The sequence below is a fragment of the Aplidium turbinatum genome, chromosome 2 (genome assembly GCF_918807975.1).
Source record: "Aplidium turbinatum chromosome 2, kaAplTurb1.1, whole genome shotgun sequence".
In the NCBI taxonomy this organism is placed as follows: domain Eukaryota; kingdom Metazoa; phylum Chordata; class Ascidiacea; order Aplousobranchia; family Polyclinidae; genus Aplidium; species Aplidium turbinatum.
In genome coordinates this window covers 50796385-50821835 of record NC_137473.1, presented here as the reverse complement: position 1 = coordinate 50821835, position 25451 = coordinate 50796385, and the positions used below count along the sequence as shown (strand labels likewise).

General features: G+C 37.2%; 2 protein-coding genes across 2 annotated transcripts; one reads left to right on the top strand and one right to left on the bottom strand.

Annotated features, from left to right (window-relative positions):
- Positions 1-3288: 3288 nt before the first annotated feature.
- On the top strand, positions 3289-9177 carry LOC145765241 (glutamate--cysteine ligase regulatory subunit-like). Its single transcript, XM_082577028.1, has 8 exons — positions 3289-3500; positions 5680-5748; positions 5950-6094; positions 6405-6514; positions 6814-6921; positions 7470-7584; positions 8274-8355; positions 8914-9177. Exons 1-8 carry the CDS (start codon positions 3387-3389, stop codon positions 8993-8995), a joined length of 825 nt encoding a protein of 274 aa, XP_082433154.1. The 5' UTR covers positions 3289-3386; the 3' UTR covers positions 8996-9177.
- Position 9178: 1 nt separating this feature from the next.
- On the bottom strand, positions 9179-23168 carry LOC145765240 (glutamate--cysteine ligase regulatory subunit-like). The gene is made up of 8 exons (XM_082577026.1): positions 22934-23168; positions 21200-21271; positions 20286-20427; positions 20047-20180; positions 19690-19797; positions 13305-13419; positions 12105-12195; positions 9179-11336 (listed from the first exon to the last, which is right to left on the bottom strand). Exons 1-8 carry the CDS (start codon positions 23075-23077, stop codon positions 11231-11233), a joined length of 912 nt encoding a protein of 303 aa, XP_082433152.1. The 5' UTR covers positions 23078-23168; the 3' UTR covers positions 9179-11230.
- Positions 23169-25451: the final 2283 nt, after the last annotated feature.

The window sequence follows — 25451 nt, the reverse complement described above, 5'->3', positions numbered from 1 at the left end:
CTAATTTTCAAGAGTATCTACAGAACGAACAAACCACATAATGAAATTACAAGGAAAGATAATAATTCGGCGACCTAAATATCAGCAAAATTGATACTTAGGATCTCAGAATTTTCAACAGTTCTTTTGGAAGTCAAGATGAGTCCAGCTGAAACAAAAGCAAAACTAGCATTGGTGTTCACTGTTCAGCTACTCTGGAATGTCTGCATAAAAGTGGTGATGGTGTGGAGGAATGAGGTTTTTTTACAATAACTTCATCAAATCGGCTTTTTTGTCCTTTTTTACTGCAAGCTGTGATTTGTAACGTTTTGGTAGTTCCACAACTAACGGCAATGAAAATTCAGTTGCAAGTCGTCTGCTGCTCTGTCGACTTGATTTTATGAAGTCTATTTCACTGAAAGACGGCTTTGAACATTTGTACTTGAAGTATAGCTTGACTGGATTTACCTTGCAAAACTTTAATTGCATAATCTTGGTCCACAGTATTTTTTCACCGTCAGAATCAAAAGTTGAGCCTCGCATGATATGTGAGTATTGTGGTGAATCATTCACAATTTTTTTGAAGTCAACAACTTGGCTAAAATCAGTGATTGTCACTATGGTAGGATTGGTTTAGAATGACTAGAGAAAAAACTGGACTGGACTGGAGAAAAACTGAAAGGTTGGTCATTATCATTAATGCCTTAAGTCAAAATAGCAGCCTGTTACTAGGGATGCCCAAAGTAGAATTTCGAATCCTTGAAATTCGAATCCATCCAGATTCGAATCTAAAAACCGCTTTTTTATCGGGTAATTGGATTCGGAAATAATACGGAGAAAAAAAATTATAAAAAAAATAAAAAAAAATTTGAAAAAATACGCCTGCAAGTCTTGCAACAAAGCAGACTTCCCACTTTTGCACAATTTAGCTGCAAAATACGTGGCCATTCCAGCAACATCAGCTTCTTTGGAGCGATCGTTTTCAAGCGCTGGGCTGACTGTTGGAAAACTCAAAACAAGGCTGACAGGGCAGCATCTGGAGGAGATAAACGTTCTACATTGCAATTCATCACTGTTGTGAACGATTGAGAACTTGTTAAAATGATAGCTTTGCAAAGCTTCTTTTTCATGCCGTTATGTGTATTTTCTCAATAAAAAGAAAAGGTTAAAATTGACGCCGAGGATTCTAGAATAGGATTCGAAATTCTAGATCCGAAAATAAATTCTAGAATAATTCTAGAATAGGCAATTATTCTACTTTGGGCATCCCTACCTGTCACACAGAAAACAAGCTGTGGGATGTTCTCTGACCCATAGCAACCAGCCTTACACAGCCTGTGTTATCTCTGAGTGATACAATGGTAAAAGGGTGCTGAAAATTTACCATCAATAAATAAACCCGAAGATCACCTTTTCACAACATGTATTATGTCCAGCATTTTCAATCAGTCAAAAGTAGCAACTAGTTTAAGTCCAACAAACTATGTTATGTCCAGACACAGTTAATAGGTTGACATTACGTTAAGTCCAGGTAAGGACATAGCACAGTTTAGTTTGAACATTTTGAAATTTCTGCAGGACTTAACATAGGCTAAAAGCTAAAATAATGGACATAAGAGAAATCTGAGCATGCCATCAGATAGAGCTATGTCCAAAACCCAAGAAAAGTTGAAAAAGTGATTTTTGCAAAAAGTGGACATAACATAGTTCGGTTCTAGGTGAGCGATATATCAGCTACGAAAAGTTTGTTACCAACAAAGTTATTAAGCAACAAACCAGTCCAAGAAAGTTTATGCATTAGTTGCTGTAATAGAAAAATCATTCTTAACACTAATCACAAAAAAACACCGAACAAAAAAGAAACAACCCAGGCCTCGAAATTCGTTTTTGCTGACGGCGGACAAGCGTGTCCGGTCGGAATTCTTCGCCATTTAAGAGGTATGGCTACGGTTTGTAAGGCTTTTTAAAATTTCAGCGCAGGCTTTCATCAGACCAACGAGGTGCGCTTGGAGAGTCAAAGCGCCGTGTAGCTGCAATACGCTGCATAACTGATTAACTTCCACCGAACGAGGTCATATGGCTTCTTACGTCACAATGCTCTGGGCACGGGTCGGAAAACTTCTACAATGACGCTACTATTTTCTTCTGTGCAAAGTTTCACTAGGCTTTTTTTTGGGGGGTTATTTTTGCAACTTCTACAATGACGCTACTATTTTCTTCTGTGCAAAGTTTCACTAGGATTTTTTTCTTTGGGTTTATTTTTGCATGTTATATTAGCAAATGTTAATTTTCCCTGGGCCTTTTCTTTCTTACTGTAATACCGAAACTTGACAAATTTTGCTGCATCTTGCTGTGATAGCAGAGCCACTAGTGGCTCTGGTGATAGCCTACTCGTATGATCTAATTTTGTAACAAATCTTGCCTTATCAATATCACTCGCAGATCAAAGCCAAACATTGTGATGTAAGACTTGAAATAAGTTGCGCGTGGTTAGTGTAGAAGTGCACCGGTACTACCATCGATTCTTAGCGAAGAGTTCACCTTTGTTACGCTGATGCAATGTCACCAATCGTTGAAGCAACGTAAAAATCAAACGTTTTCCTGCTTGAATGGAAGCTAAGGGATACAGTATTAACATTTTCTAGATGCGCGCACTAGAATGGGCGAGAAATCACATTCTCGCAACAATTGTTCGTGCTATGCAAGCACGTTTGAGCAACTTGTGTTTCTTTTAAAGGCATGTATGGCTGGTTTTGAGTTTGCTTTTGCTGGTCGATGTTTATCGGCAAAAAATAGCCGACACAATATATCGGCTACACCTGATATCGGCTGACCGTTATATCGGTCGAGCCCTAAGCAAAAGTAGCCCAAGTTTTGCAGGTAAAACTTGCGGATCTGGCAACTTTTAACAATTGTCAAGCATTGTCAGTATTTTCAAGGATTTTTCATTGCAGACATTTTAATGGGTTGTCAGACCATATTATTAACCACCAATTAAAATTCTTAGCCTACTGTAATCCGAAAAACTAATCCAATTGGAACTGGCAGTTTTAACTATGCCTAACAATGGGTATTTAGAGCTACGGTACCGTACCGCAAACAAACCTCTGGTCTGGCAATTCTGGTGAACATTTGCATACAAGACTTTTGTTCTATTTTTAAACCCTAACAAGCTTTGTAATATACTAGAACTTGCAGAGAAGTTGCTATTTTGTCATAAGAGTGCAGAACAAAGACAAGGATAACAATGCTAGAGATAAGATCAATATTAACTCTACAAAATCTTGTTTCTGTAATCTTCTAGCTTGTTGTTTAACTGTTGCTAAAATTCATTAGGGGTTTATTTAGTACTTCTCTCCTCGAAGCATTCAGTATTGTAAATCACAAACTTCCAGTAGCTTGAAGAAATGAACACATCAGCTGAAAAGAATTTGCAAAGCAAAAGGTTGATTGATAAAGCTAAATGCATCACCATCCATTCTGGAAATGTCTTGTATGAGCTTCTTCACACTTCAGATGATGTATGTTTGATCATGTCACTATTGCGTACACCAGGGGTGTGCAACCTTTTTTACAGGAGGGCCAGATATAAACAACTGGGTGAAACCGCGGGCCGCATGTTTATTTGACATATGATTTCTAGTAGTTGCAGGCACAAAAAAGTAGTTTTTTGTTATTCATATGGTATTATTAGGGGATCTCCTTGCAGAAATAATAAGTTGAGACGTATAAATTTCTGAAGAAAACTGCTATTTAAATCTATTGTCACACAGTCTTTAAATGAGTTCAGTGAGAAGTTTGCAGCTGGCTTCTTTTCCCCACGGATTTTTCCAAATTTACTTCAATGGAAGTGCTAGCAATAAAGCGAATTATTCGAAGTCCATTTTCCAAGTGTTGTCAGCTGACAAAATATGGTTCGTCTGTCAGAACCGATCGATAGGGAGATTTTATGACGCCCATTTTAAAAAAAATTGTTTGCACAAATACGTTGAGCTAAAAAGAGCCATTTTTGAAGCCATGAACTGTTTCAAATGTGGAAAGTCATCTTGGTTGATGTTTTCGGTAAAAATCGCCAAGATTCATTTCTAAATACTTTGCTTTCAAATCCGTTTTCTCTTGAAGATCAATCAGTTCAAGTTGGATATCACCTGGTGCTTTGTCAATGTCTGTGTTGAATGCCGAAGAGAATATACCAAACAAATGTTCATGAGATTTAAAGTCCTTGAAACGAGCCAAAAATTCATAGGCCTACAACAATTTTTCAAGTTGGTCTGCAAATTCAGTTTTCTTCTCAGGATGCATTCCATGGTCTCTCAAAGTTGGAAAGTGGAAAAGATTTCCTGTCTGTATGTGGCTTTCCAAAGTCGTAATTTGTTCATAAAGCCTTTTATGTGACCATACATCTCATTCGCATACTGTTTTTTTGCTGCAGTCTTGCATTGAGTTTATTCAATTGTTTTGTTTTGCCCTTTTCAATTGCCACTTTTTCAATGTTTTTTTCTTCCAATGCCTCTACTTTTTTGCTTCTAATTTTAACAAATTTTCTATTTTGACTGGTTCAACAAATTTGGCAAGGAATGGGCCGCTAGGCTGAAGTTGTTCTGATCCAACTGCTTGTAGGCCTATAGGCTAGGCCTACATTAGGCAACTGCTAAATTTGACGCAAGCCGGCTCTACAAAAGGTCTAAAGCAAGAGATCAAATAAAAAGGCGACAAAGCCAGAGACAATAGCAGGGCTCCGCCTCTGATCTTCTGACGTTCCAAATAATTAAATACAACGGATTAGCGGTGGCCGGTGGGAAATTTCTAAAATGGTTAACAGAAGGTGCGAAATTACAATAATCCACTCCACAATGAATTGTTCACATGTACCAGACTAAACTAAATTATAAACACGTTTCGCGGGCCGCACACAATTCAAAATTGGTACATCTTCGCGGGTCGCACAATTTTTCTTCGTGGGCCACATTTGGCCCGCGAGCCGCATGTTGTACACCCCTGGCGTACACTATAGCTACAGTGTTAAAAAGTTGCATTGCTGTAATTAGTCTTGAAGGTCATCACAGCATGCAGCAACGTGTGTTAGGCTAATGCGCAAAAAAACGACATGAAATATAGACAGAAAATTGAATGAGGCTGTTGTTAATGAAATATAGACATGCAATTGAACATGTGAATTCAAATAGGGCCCAACTTTATTTTTTTCAAATTTCACTTTTAATGCTTTTCTGATTCGTTTTATTTTCTTTTAAATGATACAATTTGGGTAGAAAGGTAATTTTTTTAAACCATAAACAGACATAACTCAGCAACAACACTATTATTTGTAATGTTAAATGTAGTGTTGTTGCTGAGTTAAGTTGTTTATGGTTTTAAATGATACCGTACTTGAAAAAAACGGCCAATAGTTTCAAGCCTACACATGAAAAATACACCCTTTCATATTTCCATTCATTTTAAGAAAGGCCCATCTCCAGCAAGTGAGCGTCAACTATATATTTTATAGTTTTTCCACAGAATTTTCACCGAGTGAGATTTTCAGGCATATATAATACTTTGTACCTGTGTATGTAACCATTATGGAAATTTCATGCAAAAGTAAGTGACCAAATATAACTAAAACACATTTATCTCAAACACACCTTATAACTATGCCGAGCATATGTTGAGCTTTTTAACATATTTAACATCTATGTGTAGATCTGTCGAGCTTTTTGTGGCACAGTGCAGAAATGGATTGAAGGTGAATCCAAAGGTGACCTAACGCAGGTTTGTTCCTTCTTGAAATGACAATTTTTGATTGTCTAAAACTTGTCATTAAATTTTATGCAAAATTGAATTTCCAGCACATGAAAATGCTTCAAGTTTTTGGTGTCAATTGCACAAAAGGAATTTTTTTAGCATGTGGTTAAGATGTTTTACACCGTGCAACTAAGATAAACCTTGAATTAGTTTTTTTTTTTTGTTTAGTGTGGGACTGACAATCTTTGCATTTCGAACAATGGCTTATTGATTGCCGATGATGAGAATGAAAATCGGGAAGAGTTAAAAATTACTTTAAAAGTTTTTTTGGAGGAAAACAGTCCACAAATTATAGAGGAAGCTATTGTCAGAGGTAACTGTCTTTTTGTATCAACAAGCTCTTTAGTGTTTAGAAAGGAGCATTCTTCCTGGCTATCACCACAAGACTGAGTGCTCACTATAACAGAGCAATTGCGATTCGCTAACGTAACGAGAGCTCATGGGCATGAATCAGGTGGTTTCATACTGTCAGCCTCATGGGCGAAACACTGGTGTATATTTCTGTGAATGCAAGCTACAATGGGCCGCCAAGAAAAATATAGCACTACAGTAGTTGTAAATAACTTAAGAGAAGACCTATTCTGATGTTTTCCAATCGTTCTGTAAAATCACCTTTGTTCCAGTGATCACTGACGTGAAGTGTGAAAAGCTTGATACTGTGTATCTATCGGTTCCACCAACTAGTACGTGTCCAAAGCAAACGTTTCGAACAGTGGAGTTCGAACGTATTAAGGCGAGTTTGGTTTACGGTTGTGACAACTTGTTATCATGTTATTAACCCACGAACAACCAATAGTTTGTAAATTTTAATGACACATAATCTCCAACATTTTAAAAATGGAATAAATATTTCCTGCAATACCGTAACACCAAAAACAGAACCCATTTGAACTGGTGTTTTTTTAGACCTTATTCTTTATTTCCTGAAGCAAATTCAGTTGCAGATTATGCTGTAAGAGTTGATATTATCCTTACTTTCAAATCTACTTTGAATGAAATACATCGTCAATTGTTTAATTTTTTTTTTTTCAGGAAGTTTGGTTAAAGTTGCAAGACTTAGTTACAAGAGGACTCGTTTTTCATTTGGGAGTTTGTGACTTTGACTTACCAAGCTTAAAAGATCTTTATGAATGCAGCAAAGTATGCATTTTATTTAAATGAAATGTAAAGGTATCTACTTGTATTGTCTGTGTGTGATAAATACTTAAGAAAGTAATCGGCTGGCCGTTTTCACTATTACATTTGTGGCTGTGCGGCTGCTTTTAGACTTGATCTTTAGAAAGGTGTTAACTGTTAATCCCATACTTCTCATTTAATACATCTTGTAGAATGTTGAAAAACAAAAAAGACACAGTCAGAAAGGCATGTATGCTGTACAATGTATTGAACCTCTTTTTGTTCATTGCACTTTTTCTGTAATTGCAGTTTCTACTTTTAACTATACAATTGCACACTAGCATGCAGTGGCAGTTTGTGAAAGAATATGTTTTGTGCGACATAATTTCGATTTTTGGGCTGTTTTGCCACAGCTGACATTACTTAGTCAACCAGGTTTTTTTCGAAAATGGAAGGAAGTCATTTTCATATCCTGCAGCAAGGCTAGTTCGTTTCATGTCGCTTGTGAAGTGCCACGATTGCAGACTCGCATATGAGCACCAACTAATTATACAAATTAACTTTTGTACCAGATAAAACCGGTTTGCAACCAGATTAATCTGGAACATTGCTGCACTCCTCCCGAAGACCTGACTTCCTATGCCTCTTCGAACAACATCGAACTACTAACGCATAACGATCCACGAGGTGACATTTTTGCTTTTTGAGCGATTAACATGTTTTAATAGGTAAGAGAACAGCAGACATTAATCAAATTTTCCAGCAATGGCAGGTAATTTATTTTGCCATAGCGTGTACAGATGGTCGGCAACAGAGTAATCGGATTGTTCGCTTTTGTGCAGTCGATAATTTTTCTGGTGAAATCAAGTAATTCTTGTAGGTTCACTGCGAGCTACAAAATATGGTGGTCTGCTAGCTGAAAGTGAAAGACTTAAAGTCAGCTACGCGTTTCTGGCCCTGCGATGTTTCCTTATCTTTTGTTCCGCTGGCATACCGCATAGTGAATGAAACACAAAATCACTGGTTAGTCTCGTTTCCAGTAAAAAAATGCTCTTTTTACGTTTCAACGTCAAAAACATCAAACAATAGCCCCCCCCCCTTTTTTTATCAGTTATTGCATTTCAGGCTACACACGCTTAATCGGGAATAAGCATGATGTTAAGTACCGTACGTGATGTCTTAAATGTAGTGCAATATTTAGAAATTGTAACAAATTGAGCGACTACACTTTTAAGTTTTGGGTTGTCGATTGCTGAAAATATCATTATTTTACTTTGCTTCAATGTCTGTAAATGTTGAATCTATGCAAAAGATACGGTACTTCGCCAGTTTGACCCATGTTACATTTCTTTAACCTGTTGCATGTGCGTTTCCAGATATCTTCCCTGAAAACACGCTGCAGTGTGTGCTTCCCAAAAACACGGCCACCAAGCGATGGAAAACAACCTATCTTGCAAAGTGTGTAAAAATCATATGTTACACATTCTGCTGTTACGAGGTCGCAGCTCGACCAGGAACATATAGTTTTATGGTTTAAAATGTTAAATAGATTAAGGTATTTTGTGTTAACCACACTGCACGTTTGTCTATTCTCTATAGATAGTACATGCGTAAAACTAAATGGTTAACAGCGCTGGTTTATGTGTATTAATATGGTGTAGGTTTGGTGATTTTATGGTCTTGGAACAGTAATGTACGGTAACGCTTTTTTGTTGCAAAGATGAAAAGGCTTGAACCCATTCTTTTACAAAGGTGCTCAGGCAATGACTGGGCACTTTTTGTGTTGACCCAAGTGCTCGGCATGTTTGTTTCATTTATACTGCGATACGGTAAGTATTTACTTAATGGCGTTCCGCTAGTCAAATCTGTGACACTTGTCCGTTACGGTCACTACGGCAACCAGCTTTGCGACTACCTCAATGGACGTTATTGCGAAAACGTCACTAAAATCATGCTGCTATCGAACTTTTGCTGCGGCGCTTTGACGCATTCTAAACTTGACAAATTTCCTTGCAGGTATGTCAGCGTCGTCAAGTTGCGTCAAATAGTAAAGGCCAAAGGATATTTCTTATGTATAAAAAGCAACGAAGATGAGTGACAGATTGGACGTTTGTATTTAGATTTCCTTGCCTGCATTACCAAGTTCGATGTATTTATTGCTGCCGACTGACTTGCTTAGTATTTATTGCTACTAAACTTGTAAATTTTGCGTACGAATTTCTTGCAGTCCTATAGTTTCAGAAAACGTTGTAATTGTGCATCTTTTGGCAACACAACAGAGTCACTGTAAAACCAAGTATGTGTATTTGGAACAAAAAATTGTACAAATGGATGCCGTTGCTGCAATAGACGAATAACATGTGTTTTTAGCTCATTCAATTTTGCAAAATACCGTAGTTGATAGGCTGCCATATAATCATTGAGAGTGTGAGAGTGACAAATCTGGATTATTAAATTACAATTGACGAGAGCTACTTCCCAAGCAGCAAAATCCATCATTTTTACATTGATTCAATGTATAAATGTCTGATTTTGCTGCTTGGGTTTTGTTATCACGAGTACTCGGTCACATGCATATTATAAATTGCATCACATGATCAAAAGAGGTGATTTAACTGACAGAGCTTGACTTTCGCTTCCTTGGTTACTTTCGTGGATAACTTTAATTTCAAAACACCATACCAATACCCCAGCCAGCAAATCACTTTTTAGATGGTTGATTTGCTGTCTGGGACAGATCTTCAATGTTACTTCTACGTCGTTTCAATGTTATTTACTTTTGAATAGACATAGCAACATGATAATTTGTTCTATTCACATCGAGGAATAAATCAACAAAACTAACTTACTTCACAAGTCGGTTTATGGTAATTTCTCAGAAAGCAAATCAGTCGCTTTTTACATTGATTCAACGTTTGCAGACGTTGAATCTACACAAACAACGACTGATTTGCTGTTAGGGTTTCGGCTAGGAAAAATTTCTATCTTACATCGCTAGACGTTTGATATCGTATCTAGGCGTTGTGCCTAGTAGTTAGATGAAGTGGACGGAAAGCAAGGAAGCCAATCTTCCTATTTTATCTTAAGGTAACGGGCCACGGCTAAATGTTCTTTGCGATGTCGAACCGGTATCATACCTCGGCTATGCAGCTGCTAGACGTTGAAACAATATAACAATTGCAACATTTCCACGAGGTACATGCATAGAAAATAGAACTTGGCGGTCAGGTGCTGTTTGTATTTTCAGCTGTAGACGATGCCAAGGCTACAACTTTAAGTATTGTAAGCTGTAAACCCGCCAACACTACCGAACCGCACATTTATTATCACTGTTTTCATACAGATTCTTGAGAAGTCTTTGAAACAGGGAACGTGAGGCGTGATTTTTTACAATCAACGATGAACAAAATATATATCTTAAACTTGGGAATTAAAAAAAAAAGTCAGATATTTTCAAAATTTTCCCAAACTAATGGGAATGCGATGTTAGTTACAAACAAAACGTATAAAATATTGTGTAGTTTTCAGGAAAATCAATTACCCTATTTGGAACCAAAAAGGTTCTAGTAAACCCAATACATTGAGACGGTATATTGTTAAACTGCAGTATGATTTATACCTAATTTCAATTCTGGGTAATTTGGTATGAAGAAGATAGTCCAATCCAGGGCTTCCCAAACGGAGTCGCTTAAATCGTAATTATAGGATCGCCAAACGAATTAGTGGATCTACAATGGGTAATTTGCGCTGTAAAGTGCCCACCAAGGGATCGCAAAATCAAAATATTGAAAAGCCCCGGACTCAATTCAAACCAGCTTGTTCTTTGCCGACTGTTCTACTTACGGGCAAGGACTTTGATGGTTCATGACAGAAAAGTATATCGAAACAAAAATATATGAAGCCAGATGATGAAAATATTAAGAAAAAGCTTCAGCAACACAGAATTCCGTAAATTTTGCACTAACACGCATAATCTAATTTACTTTTCAACATGGAAAAATCAAAAGTGAGGGAAGATCGAACAAAGAAAGATTACGACCGTAAAATGCGTACAGTGATTATCCACGGCGAATTCTCACAACCAAAATGCGACAACTGTACTGAAAATTGCTTGATTCTACATTCGTGGATGGAGAATAATACTACAACGATGCAACATAAAGCGTTTCACTTATTTAAATATTTTAAAACTACTAGATTGATGTCGCGGCTGGAACAAAGTGCTGTGAGAGGTAAAATCAACGGCCATACAACCTTTTAGACTTGATCTGAATCTTGAAGGCATTGCAACTGCGACCCGAGGATAAGGTAGATCGAAAAGTTGATTAAATACTCAAAAGAAACCGTAATCTTCTTCAGCTCCAGAGTTACGACGTTCGGAAGACATGACGTAGCCCTTTGAATGGACAATGCCTCGATACCGGACTAAGACGGAGTATCTGTGACGTCAGACAGAGAAAACGTTACAACAAAGATACTGGGCGGCTGTTTTAATTATTATTCAACTTAAATCCACAAACTTTAATAAATATTTCTAATGATGGAGAAAGTGGTTCCAGCAATTTGTTGCCAGCAAACAATGCTCTGACCCGACCTTGAAACCACATACGCATGTCATCATGGCAGCGGCTAAGTTTAAGATATATGGGAAAATCATCATATGGTAGGTGTATGCCTACAACGCTTTTATTGAATGATCGAAAGAACATTCAATTAAGAAATCCGATGATGCATCACGTCAGAAAAGTGTCAGAAAGATGGTTTCTTTAAAGAGGTTATCACGCAATGAATGACAGTCGTTAGAAAAATTCTTTTTTGCAGTATTAGAAAGCCAGTAACACACTGCATGAATAGCCTATACTATATTTCAATGTAGGCTACTGTACTGGAGTTAGTCTTAAATTAAAAAAAACGTGCCCTATCTTTTTAACAGAAATGAATCTAAAATAGAATTATGCAAAACGTGGCACCGTACGTAGGTGCGGAAGATGACCAAATAATTGCAATGCAAGAAACATTTAACGTTTTGTATTCATCTGCTAAAACTTTCAGTTTGAAAACGTCTTATTAAATTTAATCCACAAGTTGCCGCAAGAGAGCTTGATAGTCCACCATTTTTTTATTATCAGGAAAGGGTAAAAGTGCAGCACAATCACAAACTGCGTAAATTTAGTGAAGACCCTCAAAAATAAAGATGCTGGTGTTACCTGGCTATGTAACTTGGTGTCCAATCTCCAGCATCAATATCTTCAGTGCTTTCGGCTATAAATGATTGGAACTTTCGAGCAGGTAGGATTTCTGCAAAGTCATCGTTGTCAAAGCAAGAAATTTATGCAAGTCATGTTATAACCGCACAATGACGTGCAACAATTGCAATGATGTCATCGAAGCCGTAAATGGTTTGAGGTAAATATGCTTAAAGCACCGTGAAAGTACCGTACTTAGCAGATGCGTGGGATAAGAAAAGGTGAAATTTGTAACTACTATTTTAAAGCACATATTATGCATAGTTTTCCACCATTGTTCAAGACAGTCACGATCTCTTCACTTCTTTAACGGACAGCTCGGACAAATCACACAAAATAGTGTCAATAGAAATATATTTTATAGGAAATAGAAAAGGCGGCAGAACAAAGCTTTGAAGTTAGGTGTGACGAACGAGCTTTTATCTCAAGCACAAAGTTAAATAAGCCAAACCCTCACAGTCCACATATTGTTAAATCTAACACCCTCATTATAACTTTAGACAACACTGCCAATCGTGTGTTAACATGCGCGGAAAAGTTCCTCTTTTGCATTCAACGAGTGGCTCTGGCGGTAAATATGCAACTTTGTACAACAAAGTAAGCATGAACCACACCCAAAAAGTTATTATCAAAAATACGTTCAAATGAGCTAGTTTATATTCAAAAGGAATGACAAAATGTGTTCTAGCCAGTTCTAGCCTCTGTGCTGTGTTTGGGCGGCAAACGACAGGGTTGTACGAAACAAATTACGAAATCAAAACATCTAAGAGATTAAATAAAATGAGCAATAGTAGGCTACGAACAACTTAAACCAAAACCTTTTCTAAGATGTGATAACAGGAGTCATTATAACACAGAGTGGTGAGCGCTTGCACGACGCTCCAACGACATCGGCACCAAAATGATAACAAAATATAATTCAGAGCCCGATGTTGCACAATTTGAAATCTGATGATGCTGGCGTTACGTGACGTTTGAACCACCTCATAACGTGAAGATGAAAAATAAACTTTGGAAAAAAAATTGAAAAAACTTTGTGAACAATGCTTAAAAAAATGTATTAGAGAATCGTATGTACTTCCTACATGGCACACCCAGTTAGTGCACCGACAGTTACAGATCAATAAACTTTGATCCACCATGTAGACTTTCACGACTCACCAGGAGGATCGTTGTGAGTTAGGAGCTCAATGCCTCTCTCCTGGGAGAATTGAATGAGGTCTGGAGAAACGGCAAAGCAATTGGCCAAACTGATTTGATTGATCGTCGGTTTAATCTGAAAACGAAAGAAAGAGGAACTTAGTCTGTGTGCTGTGCCAAACATGCTCAGGGCACCGCCGACAAGAACAATCAAATTACGTTAACAAATCTATTGGCTACACGACAAAATGTGAAAGCATCTAAGAGATGCTTTGCAAGTGCTTAGTTCGAATCCCGCCGCAAGTGGCTACTTTTTGGTCAGCCAACGACGTGCCACACTGCCACAATGAAAATATCTGGCTGTAGTGTTTATCGGTAACCGGTGATAATACTTAAAACGTTACAGTATGTTGTGCTGGACCTGGGATTGCATTGCGATGTAAGTTGTCACAAAAGCCTTAAAATTAAAAAAAAAATGTTATCATATTCGGTCTTCCTGAATCTTACTGACTCATATATCATACTTACAACTGTTCATGCACGTTTCATCGGGAATGGCCCGTTTCGGTGAGTCCGATTCGGTGAGTCCGATCCCTTAACGGGGGATTTTTTCAATTTTTTTTTAAAATTATTGGGTACCGCAGCCTAATTATCATTGCCGTTTTAGGGTTAGGGGGTTGAGGTTAGGGTTAGGGGTTAGAGGTTAGGAACTCACCGAATCGGACTCACCGAATCGGACTCACCGAATCGGACTCACCGAATAGTAGCAGACCCGTTTCATCAACGTTACCTTACAATGTTTACAACAAAATATTCCCGTTTACCACCCTGTTGGTATATCGCATGCCATAGCAAGAAGCACACTTTTTATTGTGGAAAATTTGATGATGATGAAAAATAAGGTGAAAAGCAAGCACCGAAACATGTGGCGCTATTGAACATGCTGTGGGGGTGTCTGGAACTAGAAAGGACTGACAGATTCCCATTCAATCGTCACCACTTTGCACAAATTAGCCAACATGAAAGCGTCAGAATGATTCGAGCAACGTTTTCTCATCCAAATGTCTGGGTAATAAGTTTTTCAACATGCAAAGTTCAAATTATTATTGGTAATTATGTGCTCACTCGGTCATCCGCATAGCAATTTACCGGATAATTATCCCGGGCAAAAGGTAAATTCGAATCTGGAATGTTTGGATAGTAAATTTAAAATTGTTAATGAAGAATCGTGGAAGGAAATCCTAGACCCAGTGACTTTCATGATTTCTTGTACAATAATTTTTCGCATCATTTAGACGCATTTTTATATTGAATCAATGCAAGAAGCGACTGATTTGCCTCTGGTACGAAAAATATGCATTTGTTCATTGAAAAGCTAAAACTGGTGACTTTCTCCATAAAACTAAACTAGTCAGTAAAAAATGCCATTTTGCAATGTTGCAACCTCTTCAAAAGCAAGTTTTGCAGACCGCCCAGACAGCAATTCGTCATTTTTACATTGATGAAATGTCTGCAGACGTGGCATCAATGTCTTTATATTGATGCAACGTCTGCAGACGTTGACAAATTTTGCTGTCTGGGTGGGCTGATCTGTTACTCGGGATATGACACATATACGTCGTATTCTGGAAACGTTTATCATTTTAACGTCGTTTCAGAGATCAACGTTAAATCAATGTAAAACATGCGACTGGTTTGCTGGCTGGGACAACAGTAAACAAGCATGACAATGCAAATACGTTTGGTTTGTTTGCAACGCCTCAGAATGCTTAGTCATGGAACGAACACTCGGATGAGAACAGCAATAATTTATGATCACTCTCAGAGCAAATCGTGCCTTGGGCAATAGCATGATAGTGCAGAAAATGGTAAAAGCATCTTCATATGCTGCGAGAGCGGCGGCGTGATCATAATAATCTTTAAATAAACGGAAAAGCTCGTTACGTTAATTGGATTAACATTTAAACTGCAAGATATCTGCATAAACTACGTTGCAGCATGCAACATAATTATTTATTTCGGCATTCGAGAAACAGACACTTTTAACCCGACATTTGGGTGGTCTCCAGGTGATCCAAAAATACAAAATTTTTTCTCAAGTTGCAGAGAGATCTTTGTTCTAGCAACGTTACCAAACCATTGCTGGATGTTTTGCAGGTGCAATGATGGTGGGCCAGCTAACAAATTGACAGCGGTTCGAGATGGTTCCGCTGTAAAGTGCAGTAATTTTTGCTGGCTCGGGCATTGGCTTCCGTTCCAGTTTTGTGGCATTTGCATCATTTTTGGACAACGACAAGTAAATAGGCGAACAAACCAGTCAGCAAATCAGTCAGTTTTGTATTGATTCGACGTCTGTAGACGTTAGCTGATTTGCTGGTTGGGCATTGGCTGAAAGACCTTGCTGCTTGGAAACAGTGATGCAGTGATGTGATTCTTTCAAAGAATTTAATTTTAGGATTTTGTTTTTACTTAAAGTTTCGACTAAATTTCCAAGTTAGAACAATTCGTAGTTATCAACGATAAAGAATTGAACAATCAAAAGTAAGGGAAACCATCAATTGTTGCGTCGCTGCGCTCCACATTTTATTTGGACTGCAAAACACCGTTTTACAACAAAATATTAAATTTACCTGGAAAAATTATAATCCTTTTACGATATAAATCAAGCATTTCACGACAACTACGGTAAGTTATACGCGCTAAACTGCTGAACGCTTTGAATCAATATGTGTTTGAGAGCACTGCCGAGTCAATGCCACAAGTCCATAGCTGTTGTCATGTACACAATGCCTCAAGGAATTTACAATCACCCTTGTTGCGATTTTGATATTGAAAAAACTTTCATCAATACAAATGAATACATAAGTGTAATGACTAAAAATACAACAAAGTTGTGGTGTCTGTCCCTGGAGAATATTGCACAACTTCACATGTTCCAACCAAAGCAAATGCTACACAGCTGCATGGTTGTTGTTGTTCAGGTCATGCAATTGTACACGAGCTTTAAAATGAATGCTAGGACAGGCAGCAACGGGTCGATATCAACATTGCTGTCTAATTGCAACATGTTAAACCCCTATTGCGATGTATTTAATTGTGTTCTGCTTTGTCATAAGTTTTGTATAAATATTTTATTTCACGTTGATCTCTGATCAGCGTTCGATTGCCACCACAAAACTGATTTATAAGAGGGGGGGGGGGAATAATACTGTAAAATATATCGCAAGGTACCGTACCCAAAAAGATATGCCATCAAGCCTCACACATACAATATCACGCTTCTATGGTACTCCTATGGTATGTGACAGATTTAAAAGAAATCAGGGTAGATAGCAAAAAAGCAGGTCAATGTGGGTTAGTCCGGTGTGCTGTGCGTTTGATACCGTACAAAAGAGGCACGCACAATCACAAGTTGCAATTTAAGGTAGCATACTTCAAGGTGTATTGCACCGTTCGCTTCAGTTTACTTGGAACAATTTCCAGCATCAGCCCAGACAGCAAAATTATGCGTCTGCAGACGTTGAATCAATGTAAAAACGACGAATTTTGCTGTCTGAAAAAAAAAACATTCATTGGTTGACTGGAGCTTTATGGGAAGGGTGTGTTTATAGCAGGGATGGATCCAGCCTTTAATTTTTGGAGGGGTGCTGCTGAAATCTATTTTCATTCAAGGAGGTCCATCAGTGTGGCACTATCAAAATGTGTCTCTGCTGTATTTGGCATACTGATAAGCATTCATGTTGTTAATACAGATGTTTTTGTTTAATATTTATAAAGACCTGAAAACGGAAAAAGTGTGCATGAAAAATCAAGTCTTAAAAACAAACATGAATAAAAAAGACTTATGGTATAACAAAGTTCAAGAACGTGATGAAATTTTGGGAAATAGTCTAAAGTTTAAAAACATGAGCAGTACAAAACACATGATTATTTCCATTGGTACACATTCCATAATCTACACAGCATCAATTCGTTACATGCTGATCGATATGGATGCAACCTAGTTCGTACCCTGAACAGTTCGTACCCTCAGTTCGTACCCTGAAAAGATAGAGAGAAAAAATTTAAAAAAGCCGAAGTCGCTGATCGCAGTTTCCGCAAACAAACAAAAACTCTTAGGATCATTACCGGAAATTACAAAATGTTTGCGGGAACTCCGATCAACCCTAACCCTTTTAAAATGTTTGCTAAAACTGCGGAAAAACGGTTCTATTTTTTCTCACGATCTTTTCAGTTTGTTTGTTTGCGGAAACTCCGATAAGCGACCGGCTTTTTTTAATTTTTTTCTCTTGATTGTTTCCTAACCCTAACCCCTTTTAAAATGTTTGCGGAAACTGCGATCAGCGACTTCGGAACTGCGGAAAAACTGAAACTGCGATTAGCGACTTCGGCTTTGTTCTATTTTTTTCTCTCGATCTTTTCAGTTTGTTTGTTTGTTTGCCGATCAGCGACTTCGGCTATTTTTAATTTTTTCTTCTCGATCTTTTCCTAACCCTAACCCTTTTAAAATGTTTGCTGAAACTGCGATCAGGACTTCGGCAAACTCTTAGGATCATTACTAAAAATTTTAAAATGTTTGCGAAACAACGGAAACTCCGATCAACGATTTCGGTTTTGTTCTATTTTTTTTTTCTCTCGATCTTTTCAGTTTGTTTGTTTGTAAAAACTGCGATCAACGACTTCGGCTTTGTGCTATTTTTTCTCTCGATCTTTTCAGGGGGAAAATTTTAAAAATTTGCGGAAACTGCGATCAGCGACTTAGGCTTTTATTAATTTTTTCTCTCGATCTTTTTCAGGGTACGAACTAGGTTGCACCCGATATAAAATGCTATGATCTATCAAAATATAAAGTAATACTAGTAGATCTTAATACCATTAGTTTATTAAAATAATAGCAGTTTGAAATTTTTTTGGGGGGTGCGCACCCCCCCTTGGATCCATTCTTGGTTTATAGGCTTATAGGCATCAACGAATGTGCCCCACTACAGAAAGAACCCAATGGCCCAAAACTCTTACAAGCATGTGGCATGTATTGTACAAATGTACAGTTGTCTAGATTGGAAACGATTTAGCTGAGTGGATCAAACAAAATAATTTGCATATTTTTGCAAATATTTAAAACCACTACAAGAAATCATGTTCAGGGCGGCGAGGTAGTACAGTGTTTAGCGTTGCTGATATGACCAAAATGGAAATATCAACAGCCACCGTAAATGCCAAAATATCTTCCAACACACCAAAACGTATGAAAAGCGGGCTTCCGCAAACCCCTTTTTGTATGAGGACATGGTCGCTTGACATTTTAGTTCATTTTCTTTACGAATGTGCAGTTGAGCGTCAAGCAGGGCTACCATTTGCGTCGTGAGGAGAACAATGCCTCACTGATGAAATTCCCACAAGTGGAAAATGGCAAAATTAACGCTTTTCAAAAAGAGGTTAGGTAGGCCAAGTATGCTTTCAACCAATTACTTTTGGAAAGGAAACAAGATACGGTATATCGCTTTTTCCGTTGCTTAAAATTTTCACAAACACATGAACAGTAGCAAAAAACACTTTCATGCAATTACAAACAATTTTTACCATTTAATCCAAATATGAAGAGACCACAACCCCTTTTCCGAATGAGATACATCAACGGATGCATACGGTAGTTACTTCCGATGGAAACTTGTAAATGTGGAAAATGTATACACACAGTGTTGCTAAGGATAGACATCACTTAAATTCCACACTCAAATTGAAACAAGCTAAAGCTCTTACTGTAGCTTTCCAAAAATGCAATGTCATCGTTACAGCGCAAAACTTAGCTGCACAAAATAGCCGTTAGACCACACCTGCCGCGCGTAGTGTCATAGATATTACAATGAAAACCTCGCGCTATTTTGAGACATACACACCACAAAGGCTTTAGAAGGAATTGATCTTTTTGCTTACAATAACAATCTAGAATCGCAAAAATTAAAATACAACAGATAAATATCTTGACGGACTTTGTTTCAGCTTTGTTTAAAATATGATGATGTTTTATTTACGTAAGCGCTGTCAGAAAGGCACGCGTGATAGACCCAAGGAAAGCGTGTCTTCATTACAGCGACAACATGGTAGACAATCGGTAGTATTAGCCAGACTCTGAGGTAACAATAGTGTGGTCCAGTGAACATGTTTACATAGTTCTCAAATTTTGTGTATAACACAAATTTCGTGTTATGAAATGTGATTAGTCATCACCAGAGCTCATGAGACTTCGGCCACCAGCCAAATCATGGCAGTCAAAAGTGTAAATCTGATTCTGAACATAGATCAAATACCACAACCTCTAAACAAGAAACATCAAAAAGAAAACTACCGTAATTTTACGTTGAAAGACGGTATGTTCATATACAAAAGACCAATTTCATTCACTTACTCTTGCCCAATCATACAACGCCTCCAAGCCATCTTGGTCAAAGTCTCCCACACCAATGTTGGTTACAAGTCCGCTGTCGACCATGGATTGTAAGGCTTTCCATATAGGCTGAAATAAAATTGCAATGAAACCGATTTTATCTTTTTTACCAAACATCAGAGATTATAAATCTAATAAGCAGAATGTGATTGACAACCGAGTGTAACAAGAGTTTACAGCAAAAACACGTATTTTGAACGTCATGGTTATCGTTGATTTCACCTAAAGTGCTGCTGATGACACTTGAAGGATATAAGCGAAGAATAACAGCCTTGTCCAAATAATTTTGCAAACGCAGTCAGGTTAACTTCGACTTGCCTTGATTTTATTAAATTCGCTGAGAACAGAACTTATGTTGTTGTTGTTTTCTATGATGGTGGAGGTTGTAGATGGAACCACAGGAAAAGACACAATCACGGAGTCGATCCGCTTTACTCGGAGATCAGAAATAACTGCAAAATACAACATGTCAAATGCCTGTTTTTAAAATTAGTTTAAAAAAATCATCTTTGTAAATGGAAGAACGAATTTGGTGAAGAAAAAATATATTGACTCACTTTTTTCAATAGCTTGTCGGATAAGTTCAGGTCTCCATTCGCTCAGGAACAGTTTCACAGAGAGCTTGAGCTTTTCACGCTGGTCCAAATCTATTGGAGCTTCAAATTCACTATTTGAAATGCTGATGACACTTTGCGGCTCCTAATTAAAAAAAGGATTGCAAAGTTTAAAACTGTCATTTCTTTTACATATTCCTGGAATCTTATTGAAATTACTTTGTAGGATTAAACTACACTTTGGAAGAAAACAGTATATCCTAGTCTTTGATAGCAATGATCTACATTTTACATACAAAGTACATAATGAAGTAAAAGAGGCATTATTACAATAATGCATATAAATCAGTTTTAATGCAATGAATATAAATGCAACTGAATCTTTGACTTCATATGTCAGGTACTGAAACAACTTGGCCAGAATTAAAGTTTCACATTGCCTTCTAAAGGCTAGATGCATTACCATTCCCAGGCTGGGGACAGATTCTTGTCTGTTTTAATATTGATTAATTTAGAAGCCCTTTTTCATGCAGAAGTTGAATGAATTACCATAAAGCCTAAACTGCATGTCCACAAGGCTGCATATTGTTAAATGTTTACAATTATTGCTAAAGAGATGGTGGAGAACAATGTGTTGCCAATGCCATGATGTTTTAGAAAGCATAAAGTTGTAAAAAATCCAGATACTTTGGTGAATTTCAGCCAAAGTGTCAACATTAAAAGCAAATGTAGACTACTGTGAAACCATCTAATCTTTTAACGAAATAATTAATGTCAGCAAGCTCAATTGATGTTAAACGCATTGAAACAGTTTATTGGTTGAAAACCAGAGGGTGTGAAACACTGTTACAAAAACAGTAACACCTAATAAAAATGACAAGTTAATCCCTCCTACCAAAATAACATAAACAACTTACTGGAATATTTAAAGGGTCAATTATCATACTTTTAATCCAAGCTTGCATTGCAAAGCGCAGCCCATCCATAAGCTGCATACAAAAAACTTCATGAAAGGCCTTGTCCTCTTTATTCATAATATTAATTTTTTATGACTAATATACTAGTGTAATTAACTAGTGTTCTCATACATGCAACTTGCAACCTATTGTGCAGCTGTTATTTCCAACGTTTTCAATTATTCATTATCGGATAGGCTACTCTGTTATATATATTTTAACTTTGTATTTCTAGTAAAACTAATCTGTTGTCCATTTCAAGCTTCATAAGATGGCAAGTGTCTATTTTTAGAGCCATATAAATATCCAAGTGGCTATATTTCCATGCTACTTGTCATGTTTGCGATCGTGGCATTGTTATGTGGCAGGTGTGGCCAGTGTTAGGATTAGAGTAAGAGTAAGAGTTAGGACTTTTTTCTGTCCAGGACCTTTCAAATTTTTCAAATCACAATTTTTTGTCTTCAATAGCTTTAAACTTTTCTCAAATTAGGGCAGAATTCCTTATCTGGCAACACTTGTATGGGAAAAATAGCCACAGCCTTTAAATATAAAGATCATGCAACAAGCTTATTAACAACAGAAAACTATTTAACTGAGCTGAGCATAAACTTCACTTAAAAAACATTTAGTGTGATAAAAAAGTATGATTTATTAATTTCAAAAATAGAAATATATATAGTCCATGTGCGACGTGCGTATTTGCAAACATTTTTTTCAAGGACTTCTGAAAATTATATTTGTTAACTTAAACAGTTCCGGTTAATCTTTTTTTATTAAGAAGATATTTTCATACTCTTAAGTGTGTAATAGTTTGTTGGTATTGTTGTGTATATTAAAATTACAATTAGCGCATTTTGTGATTGCTGTTTTAGTTCCAAAATACATCCAAACATCACAGTCATTCTGGTGGAATAATTCTGTGCGATCCGCCCAATAACAATCCGTAAAAAAAATGCGCAGTAAATAATGCAATGACAGCAACAAAACGCGGACCCTGAGGAAAGCTCTTTTCCTTGACATATTTATTTTTATGCCGCTTGAAAGTCAAGATGATTTGATTGATGAGTCTTTATCCTCGGACTGGGAAAGCTTCTTGCAGAGCTAAATCTTGGTAGCTTCGCATACTTGTAATGTAGAGGCTTTCAATCACTGACGCAGGCCCGGTCATCGAGATTGACAGAGTAAAGTTTCCGATAGTTGAAGTCTTGTTGCTGGGGAATTATTCCATTCATTAGATGCCACTGAATGGAGAGCAGCCCTTAACGTGCGTTGTTCAAGTGCACACCCCGAGAGTCGAACCAGCGTCGCTCAATCTTGAAGCTTCTTTATTTCAGAAGTCATGTGCTAACTACCTGTGCTATCGATGCCATTTTTTATGTTAACAACAGTTTTTCTACAAACGTAATTTGAAAATAAAAAAAACAAGTCAAACAGTGTAAAAAGATGAAACTTACACTAGTTGTGACTACAGTAGCCTACATTATTTATAAACAAACTGTTATATCAGCTTTTTTTCTGTCAAATTATTTTCAATTGCAAAATATTTACAAATTTGTAAAGTGGACGCAATCATGTCGATGGTTATAAATATGCACTTGGACCCTACTGAACTATGAACTGAAACTGTGATATAAATATAATCTATGTTACCGGTAAATTTATATCTAGCTTATATCTTAACAACTGTGTTATTACCTCATCAGAAGAGGTCATAGACTGATGGAACTTGTGCCTTTTAAGCATGTTCCAATTGATGATGTTTCCTGTGTGAATTCCAAAAGTGCTTGAATGTCCAATGACAATTCTTGCAACTTCAGCTTTTTCTGCATCAAGGGACATTGTGGAAAGATAAAGTATAAAGTAAATAAATTATAAAAACTATTGTGAAAAATACCAAAAAAATATATTCCAGCAAAGACAAATGAAATTGATCGCCTTTTGCCTAAAAAATTAAACAAAGTATAAATATAAACTTCCCTTGGTAGCCAATGCCTTACTTCAACATTTTGAGCATATGTTTACCAATAAAATAATAAAAAAAATTAGATGTCAGGTATAATGCACTTGCATCAATTTATACAAGAAATAAAATCAAAAGATTCAGAAAATAACACTTGCATTAAGACATTCCCATGTTGTAAAAATGCCTGACATAGACTCTGCAAAAAGCATTAAAGACTGCCCTGTTGTCAATCAAATGTGTTTTATTTTATAAAATGTAGCCTAAATATAACTACAAACTGAATAAAGCCCAAGAAAATACTGTCAAGCTTTCAGCTATTCCATAAACCAGCTTCACACTTGGTTAAATTAAACATGTCATAAGCAGTACTGATTCAAGAGCCTTCATTGAGCTACTCTGGGTGAAAGTGACGCCTCCATGGAATGACATGATTATTGTCACTGTGGTAGCACCGGTATTTGATTAGCCAAGTAACTAGGCTCTAGCTAGTCAATGCGGGAAAATACAAACTGAAAAGTTTTGAATATCTAACTAGACCAGTGGTTCTTAACCGGAGGGGCGCGCCCCCCCAGGGGGGCGTGAAGCATCTCTCAGGAAGGGCGCGAGCTCTAAAGTAATTAAAAAAAATTGAAATTGTTGTAATGTTGTAGGACCTATGCAGTTCGTCAGATTTTGTATTTTATCTTATTTCATTGTATTCAGTAAATCTTGCTGTATTAGTTAGACCAGAACTTTACAAAACTATTTTGAGCTGAACTCGCTATTCAGATTTATCTAATTTTTTCGACGCTGCTAGAATAAAGGTTAAGAACCACTGAACTAGACTATTTATGAATCGAAATGTTTGCATAGGTTAACACTTGGCAGAGCACGTCAACGGATTCTATTAAATCAATTCAAGTCACACCGCTAGACTAGCCTATACGGTCACTGTCTGCTAAGCACTGAGCCAAACGTAAACCTTCAAAAAAGTGTGCGCTTATTCTCTCGGTCTCAACCTTTCTACTATTTGTCTGCGCGGTGTTTGTTTTACGTCATCATGCAGGGCTCGAAAGTAGCATACCGATTTGAATCTGTCACAGTTAAATAACTAGATAATTGAACGTTTTTAAGCAACAAATCAACGAACAATAAATTAATGGAAAATAAATCTTTTTGTTTTATTTAGACTAAAACACTACACATAGCAATTTCACATAACCAGAGGTTAACCTAAAAGTAAATTTTATTTGCTCAAGTAAGCTCAGATGGTGGGCAACTTTCAACGCAGAAATACTAATGAACTTTTGAACTTGCGTGCCCGGAAGATGAGAACGTCTGCACGAGGATCAAGAAACCGGTTGGACAGTGGACACCCAGTCTAATCTTGGTTATCGAGGTCACCACTGCTTTTTGAAGATGCGCACGATGATTGACTTTCTTGCTTCCTCTCCATTGATAATCTTAATCTTCAGTTCACATATTGCCTAACTAGAAGTTTCGGTAGGCCTACTATGAATTGATGATTAAAAAGCTTTAAGATCAAGCGGCGCTGGTTCGACTCTTAGAAGTAGGGGTGTGCGCTTGAGCAACGCATATAAAGGACTGCTCTCCATTCAGCGGCACCTAATGGATGGAATAATTCCCGGCAACAATTTGTGGCAACATTTGTGGCCGTGCTAACTACTGATATAGCCTATAGCCTACTACATAATTTTTCATTCAGGCACGTTTTTAACCTTTCAAGGTTTTGCCACCTTTTCCCGTTCGTTAACGTAGGCTACTGGTAGGTTTATATCGATTCTTGTAGCGTATTTACTTGATTGTAAGCCGCGCTTGATTGTAAGCCGCCCTTGATTGTAAGCCGCATGTGATAGTGTTAAAAATTTAATGTAAGCCGCTCTTGAATGTAAGCCGCAAATACTGTTTACACGCAAAGCTGAAACTGTTTACTGTTAAGTACCATAAATAAAACTGACAACTCCTTTTTTTCTTTCGAATGCACGTCATAAATGCAAGTGACAACTTAAAATGCACGTCACAACTTCACAATTGTCGGCATCAGACAACGCAGTACGGCAAAACATCTATGGCAAAGTCGACAAGGAAAAAGGCAAAAACAAAAAAGAAAAAATGTAAGCCGCCTTTGATTTGTAAGCCGCCCTTGAATTTAAGCCGCCCTTGAATTTAAGCCGCAAACATAATGGAAAAAAAAAACTTTATAAGCCGCGGCTTACAATCAAGTAAATACGGTAGTATCTTTTTCGTCCC

What these genes read in the sequence shown, in the direction of transcription:
- LOC145765241 (XM_082577028.1), top strand. Translation starts at nt 3,387, where the DNA reads ATGAACACATCAGCTGAAAAGAATTTGCAAAGCAAAAGGTTGATTGAT. An exon ending in AGAGGAAGCTATTGTCAGAG is followed by an intron (nt 6,095 to 6,404) that starts GTAACTGTCTTT and finishes CCTTTGTTCCAG; the next exon opens with TGATCACTGACGTGAAGTGT. An exon ending in ATCTTTATGAATGCAGCAAA is followed by an intron (nt 6,922 to 7,469) that starts GTATGCATTTTA and finishes CTTTTGTACCAG; the next exon opens with ATAAAACCGGTTTGCAACCA.
- LOC145765240 (XM_082577026.1), bottom strand. Translation starts at nt 23,077, where the DNA reads ATGTCCCTTGATGCAGAAAAAGCTGAAGTTGCAAGAATTGTCATTGGA. An exon ending in CTATGACCTCTTCTGATGAG is followed by an intron (nt 21,272 to 22,933) that starts GTAATAACACAG and finishes TTTTGTATGCAG; the next exon opens with CTTATGGATGGGCTGCGCTT. An exon ending in ACACCAAGTTACATAGCCAG is followed by an intron (nt 11,337 to 12,104) that starts GTAACACCAGCA and finishes CTGACGTCACAG; the next exon opens with ATACTCCGTCTTAGTCCGGT.